We start from the raw sequence: 7,257 nt of genomic DNA on the forward strand, positions 1-7,257 counted from the left end.
TTTAATTCAGTTTTTTTTTTTTTGGATAGAGGATAGGTTGTACAGTGTGATGCTAACCTATTTTTTGAAATAACTGTTCATTGCCATTTATATGTAGACAATTCTTTCTCACTTCCTGACTATTCCTGAAACTAGATATTTAAGAAGAAGAAAACTGATTAGAGCTAGAAACTAATCTAACTTGTCTGAAGACAATTTTTAGGTAAAAATGGGCTGTGCAGGTACTGATCTTTAAATAGTAGTGGTCAGAACCATGGGAATGGTCTCCTCTTACGTGGCTGTGAGCATCTTCGTTTCTCTCGCAGTCACAGTGAAGGTGTCCGTTCATGCCTTAAGGTGCATCATTGGTGAGGCACCTCATTGAGACATTGTTATGCTGGATATGCCTAGACATATCCCCGACTGTCCTCAGTATGTATGGTTTTCACTAAAGCCTCATGGTTATCATGGATGTTTTGAAATGAAAAATACCTTTTCCAGTTGAATTTAAAAGTATAACTGACCTTCCACTATTGGATTTAAGTAAATTTGAAGTTTGGAAACTGTTATCGTGGAGAGAGTTACTACTGTTTAATGCTGTTTATCTCCAGAGGGTGATGCCTCAGTTTTTAAAACATTTTTCAAGTACTGAAATTTGTGACCTGTTTGTTTTTTTAAACTTTTGAAGTAAATGTAAGTTTACAGGAAATTTTGTGGACATCCCATTTAATCTTCACTCAGTTTTTCCCCAGTAGTGACATCTTACGTGAGCTTGGTATAATACCTCTATATCTGGAATATATGTGTATGAACGTAGTGGAGTACTGGAACCCTAGACACTGACATTGTACAACCCATACACCATCTTTAGACATCACCAGTTTTACATACACTTGTGTGTGTGTGTAGTTCTATGATGTTTTATCAATAGGTAAAGTTCATGTCACCACCCCCACAGTCAGGATACAGACTGTTTTATCATCATGGAGAGTCCCGTGCTATCCCTTGATCAGTTTGCGTCTAGACAAGCCACCTAGTTAGAAACATTAAGCCTATGAAGTAGGAGGATGAGCCTTAGTAAAGTTTTATTTCTGTCTGATCCACGGTGGAAAAACTTGGCATTTATGAACTTTACTGATTCTGGATATCATTACTTACTGAAGACATACCTATTTGGCTCAGCTACAGTTTTATTCCATTAAATATATTGAAGTTATCTTTTTGAATTTTGTATATCTAATGTTCCATTTTTCAGTAGTCTTAAGGAATAAAAGCAAAAGGAACTAATAACTAGAACTTGGATAAGTACCTTTACTTTTCCAACATTTTTAAGATTTTTTTTTTTTCTGGCCTGAAAGTGCAAGTACTATCATCGCTAGTTTAGTTGCTTTTCCTAATTTATTGTTTGTAGTGAGGGTTACTGGTATGTAATGAGTTCTCAGTATGAGTTTCTACTTTTTCAGTCTTTAAAACCAAGTTTTCATAAGTGAGAGAATGTAAACTTGGGAGATAGAAAACTTAAGTAAATTATGTCTCCTCTTGCCAGCAGCACCTCAGTGTTTTATGTGTGTGTGTTTTTTTTTTTAAATAAGGAAAATGTATAATCACTAATGGATATGTTTTATATTTTCATTAAAGAAAGAAACAAAACATTCTTCCTATAAACTGTGTTTTCTGACATTGAGTTATTTATGGTCAAGAAACTTAGGTAAAACTTGACATTTTTTTCCCCTGTAGTTTTATCTGCGTTAATCAGTTTACAGTGGTTACACGATCCAGCAATTCCTCTTGTAGGGATACGTACTCACACTCAAGAGAACTGCAAACATATGTTCACTTTAAAATTGTACATGAATCTTCATAAAAGCATTATTTATAATAGCCAAAACTATCAATGACCCAAATATTCACTAATTCAAGAATGGATAAAGAAAATGTGGTATATACATTTATTTATAAAAGGGAATATTATTTGGCCATTAAAAGGAATGAAATGTGCTGATAAGTGCTACAGTGGGTGAACCTTGAAAATAAGCTAAGCGAAAAAAAGTCAGATTCAAAAGGCCACATACTAATGATTCCATTTATCTATGGAGACAGAAAATAAATGTGTGATTCCTTAGGGCTAAGGGATTGAATAATGCAAGTTAAGGCAGAACATGGTGTTAATACATAATTTCAGATAATCATTTTTACAGAAAAATTTACTTAGTCACTTTCTTGAGACTTCATTTTCATTTTCTACTGTTGGAAGATTTGACAGGAGACGGAATAACTAGCTTCCTTCCTTAAATAAAGGTGTTGATTATAAATAAATTGTGGGCTTGAAAGAAAGGTTTGATAATCTGTATCTGAAAGATAGGGATACCTATTTGAACAGTTCGTTGTGAGGCTGAAATGGATGTGAAAGCTCTTGAGTCTGGAAAAAAAACTTCGTAGTTGCCACTTCCACTGAGCCTAAGGAAATGCAAAAGTTAAAAAGTAGGTGACCACACCTGGAAGGGGACAAACATAAATTTCCTTATCAAGTTGTACATTTTACTGGTCTGTACATGTTTTCTTTTTCTTATTTATTAACCATTTAAATTAAGATATGTTAACGTTTTATGCTGTGCTTGAGAATGCTGTCCCTTTCAAGAAAAACCACATTACAATGTCAGTTTTTCCCATTGATGTAAAATTCTGATCTAGTTCCTTGTGCAGTAGTATACAGAATTACTTAGGCAGGGTTTTAAAAACTACTAGTTTTTTAAAAAAAAAACTACTAGTGCCTGGCCCCAGAGAAGGCAATGGCACCCCACTCCAGTGCTCTTGCCTGGAAAATCCCATGGGCGGAGGAGCCTGGTGGGCTGCATGCAGTCCATGGGGTCGCTAAGAGTTGGACACGACTGAGCGACTTCACTTTCACTTTCCACTTTCATGCATTGGAGAAGGAAATGGCAACCCACTCCGGTGTTCTTGCCTGGAGAATCCCAGGGACAGAGGAGCCTAGTGGGCTGCCGTCTATGGGGTTGCACAGAGTCGGACATGACTGACGCGACTTAGCAGCAGCAGCAGTGCCTGGCCCTGTTTTCACAGTTTCTGATTTAACAGGTCTGGTGTAGGGGTCTCTGGTGACTTCACTGTGTGTCCTGGATCTGAAACTCCCCCGTCTTAACCTGTTGGCATTTGTGAGAGGTGGACTCAGAGATCTTGCAAATATGACATTTCATAGACCTTTCACTGTAAGAACAGTCAATTGAATTCATGATGATGGGACATGGTTTAGTGACTCTGGCTTCAGACTTGCTTACTTTAGTAAACTCGGGCTTCCACTGTCCTGAATTACCAGCTAGACTATTGTTTTGAGAAGAAATAACAATGAAAATACATACATTTTGTATTGTTAAGTAGCTGCTGTTGTGTGTGGTTTCTTTTTTTTTTTAGCTCCAACCTGCAGTCTAAGAAGAAATTTGATCCTCCCGTTTAGCTTGTGAAATACAGTGAAGCTGAGATAAGTGTAGAAAAGTGAAACAGAACTGTGAATATCAGCATGATTTCTTATTTCCCACTTAAAACATCATATGTGTAACTTGGATTCAAGATTAATTTAAAAGCGTTTAAAGATCTTTTTCCTTTCCACCAGCATTTGTGGCTTAAATTTTGCCCCAGGATAAGCAGATGTTTTGTTTGGCTGAAATAGATTTTTTTTTTTCTAGGGGGGATGTGTGCAGTTCATGAAGGAAAATTTTAGAAGTATTCCAGTATTTTCTGTGTCATCTGAGAAGGAGATCTTACTATATTAGAGAATTCATGACTAAAAAACTTTTCCAGTCTGTAGTATTTTCTGCCTAAAAGTTTCACAGTTCTGTTTAAAATAGTGGTACCCTAAGGGAGAAATCAATTTCCAGAAATCCTCATTACCATAGCAGGTTGGATTTGCAGTTTTGTTGCTGTAAAATAGAACAGTACGTTTTTATGTTATTGAGTAAATTTCTTGTTAGTTTTAAGCCTGAATACTCACATAGGTTTCTGTCTCACTCTGTTAGGTGTAAAGAGTTCTCTCTGTGTTACTGGAATCCCTATTGGATGCTGCCCTCTGATGTTTGTGGAATGAACTGCTTTTGGGAAGCGGCCTTTAGGTAGGCACTTAATATTTAATTGGTAGATCAGTGTAGGTAAGATCAGATAGTAGATAATACATTTTTAACTGTAACAGGTCAGAAAAAGGTTTCTTTTCTTGTCTTCTAACATTATCATAAAAGTAAGTAATTCATTTTCTGATTAGGTTTTCTTTTTTTTCCCACTTTGAAGTAGTTACGACTAATTTTTAAATCCATACTTTGTGTGAAATGCTCTTAAATTTTTTAGATGTTATTAAGATAAACCATTGTTCATAGAACAATTTATGGTCTAATTTTAGGTAATAGGTGATAAAATGATAAACAGATATTGAATATAGACTTCCACTGACATTTGCAGGCATATGGCATTTATCTAATTTAAAGCTGGTGTACTAAAAAAACATTTGTAGGTAGATGGAGACAACTGGGGCAGGGTTAAGTTGGTCATTAGCAGAGGGATTGAATATTTGGGAATGGGAGGAAAAAGACAAATGTATAATGAAGAAGCAAATGATGTGACAATGTTTATTGACCCTTTTTAAAAAAGTTTTTGAAGAGTGTGGCTTTGTTAACTTATCAGGATAATGAAGGCACAGGGTTGGCTGACTCTGGTACCTCCTGCTTCTAACCCTCAATGAGGGAAACAAGTGTTGGTAGAAATGGAATATCAGACTCTGAGATAGTGGCAGGGGAATGCCCTCCCCAAGAGTAACATTTTTTTGTGATTCATTTGAATTTTAATTCTACTCATTCCATTTGCCAGGCACAGTGCTAGATGGTAAGAATCAGACTGAGTCTGGTTAACACGGCCCTGTCCTTCTGGAGCTTACATTCTGATGGAAGCTTCAGATCTGAGATTATAGTAGAGGGTGACAAGTTATAGCCAAGATGATGGGAGAAGCAGGTGATCATCAGATGGAATTATCTTAAGGTATCAAGGAAGGCTTTTTGGAGGGGTTGACTACATGAACAGGAAATTAGCCAGGCTTAAGGACAGGAGGTGACATATTCCAGGTGGGAAGAACTGCATTCTTAATCAATACTAGTAGTGTATATTTTTAAATTCTTATAGTCCAGATATATTATGCAGCCCACAAACAACTGGGAAGAAATCGTTGAAATCAGATATTTTAATCTGGTTGCTATGGAAAAGATTGGATGAATGAAATTCTAATACGAGTCAGTCAAGTCAGATTATGTAAACTTTTAAATAAAACTAAGTTTTTAAGATAATCTTACCATTCAGCTTGTTCATAATTTTGGAGAGTAGGAGCTCCATATTTTTCCTTCTTTAAAGAGTTGGCTAATGAATAGAGTATTGACAAGCTTCACTTGTTATCTCTGGTCTTGTGACATAAATCTATTCACTCTGGAAGCTGGGTAAGCTTGAAAGCCCCTGTATTCTCCGATTTATACAACCCAGACCCTTTTGTAAGTTCTGGCATGAGTAATAATCTTTCTACTCCTTTACTGCAGGAGCAGCCTAGAGAAGCTGACCTAATCTGAATCCTGGAGCTCTGCTCAATATTCCTTTTGTTTGAGCCTCTCCAACTCATTATTTTCCCAACACTCCCATGTATTCCCTGGAAGGAATTCCGTGTGGATGGATACATGATATTGCAAACCTTGTGCTTTTTACCATCCTAAATTGGAGATTTTAAAAGTTATACATCCAAAGTGTAATTCTGAAACCGTTTTAGATGTATGTATGCATATTACTGTATGTGTACATATATGTATATGTACATATTACTGTAACATACTGTTAACATGTATCATATCATTATGTAAAATCTCTTAAACTTAGTGTATGATCAGGCCACCCAAAATGGCTTGTTCTCTTGCTCTCTGTACGTTCCCTCTCCACCGGTGCCTACTTCACATTCACCCTACTCATGTGACTGACCTTCCTGCGTACTTGCCCCTAAACGGACTAGTGAGTGTTCTAACACTTAAATCAGAACATCTCTATGATAGCTTATCAAAGGGATGGTAAGAGGCCTACCCCTCTGCTGGTTTCCCTGGTAACCAGTGAGCCAACCTGAGGTCAGTTCTCGATAACTAGTAATCTTTCCTTCCCCAGAAGCTCAATAACTGGTCATCTTTCCTTCCCCAGAAGCAGACACTGCTGCCCTGTCCTCTGCACACGGTGGGGTGTTGCTGCAGGGCCTTGCCTCCTATGTGTAAACTCCCCTTGTCCATTAAGCCACTGGTGTCCCTGTCGCGTGACTCCAGCCTCCCCCTCCTGTCTTGGAACTGAGCAAGTACAGGCTTGCAGGCCTGCATGCTGCAGTCCAGCATGCGCAGTTTCTTGCTGTAAACTTGGGAATCCCGTATTTACTTGGCCTGTTCACACTGGCAGACAAGCCAAAGTGCTGTACAGCTGCTGTGTCATTCTCATGCTCCACTTCAGTATTTAATTAACACCGCATTTTGGCCTGACTCGAGGGCTTCTCCACCCACCTAGGAAAGCATCTTGGAAATCCCCTCTGCCAACATTAGGACTCCCGTCTTGTCTGGCAGCAGTGGGCCCTCAGCTGGCACCGTTTTCTCCTCCTCAGACTTGTCTCAGAGTTCCCAGTTTGAATTTGTATATTTTGATCTTCTCTGGAGGGTTAATTCCTCCCAATTGATTTATTATACTATGATCATAAAGTAACAGTTCAGTGGCTCAGTCCTGTCTGACTTTTTGGGATCCCATGGACTGCCAGAAGTAACATAAAAAAGCCCAAATCGCCACGTGTTTTGTCCATTTCCTGCATGTGCTTTTGGTAATTTGTATCTGCATCTGAGTGTTTGCTGGCTGACTGTGCCCCAGTGCTCACACCTCGTCTCCCTCCTCTGTCCTTGAAACAGGTGCGAAGTCCCTACAGCACCTGCTTCCAGCCCTTTCCCTTCAAGCCTCCTTCCTTTATTTTTTCTCTTCACCAGCAAGCATTTATAAGAGTATCTTCTGGCTTTACTTCCTTAAAAAACAAAAGCCACCTTCACACCTCAACTGTGAGCAGCACCCGCTGCTGACCCGATGTCACCTCTGGTGTCGGAATTGTTCTGAGGCCTAATCTGCTTCCTTGTTACCTCTTCCTCTGTCTTCCTTTCAGTGCTGTCTCCATCTCTGGCTCTTGAGACCAGTGTCCCAGGGTTTGTTTCTCTCTGCCTCTGGACTCCTTAGGAC

At 38.6% G+C, this 7,257-nt stretch overlaps 1 protein-coding gene across 2 annotated transcripts in view; it reads left to right on the forward strand.

Annotated features, from left to right (window-relative positions):
- GXYLT1 (glucoside xylosyltransferase 1) overlaps positions 1-7,257 on the forward strand; it is a 52,115-nt gene that overhangs the window by 4,823 nt on the left and 40,035 nt on the right. Inside the window, exon 2 of one of the 2 annotated variants that reach the window (XM_010860765.1) lies at positions 4,008-4,100. The exons of the other annotated variant lie outside the window; for it this stretch is intronic. Coding sequence (XP_010859067.1) covers positions 4,008-4,100 — 93 coding nt within the window. The remainder of the gene's footprint in view (positions 1-4,007; positions 4,101-7,257) is intronic. 2 annotated transcript variants of the gene reach the window in all.

The sequence above is a fragment of the Bison bison genome, unplaced genomic scaffold (assembly GCF_000754665.1).
Source record: "Bison bison bison isolate TAMUID 2011002044 unplaced genomic scaffold, Bison_UMD1.0 scf7180017864470, whole genome shotgun sequence".
Taxonomy (NCBI): Eukaryota; Metazoa; Chordata; class Mammalia; order Artiodactyla; family Bovidae; genus Bison; species Bison bison.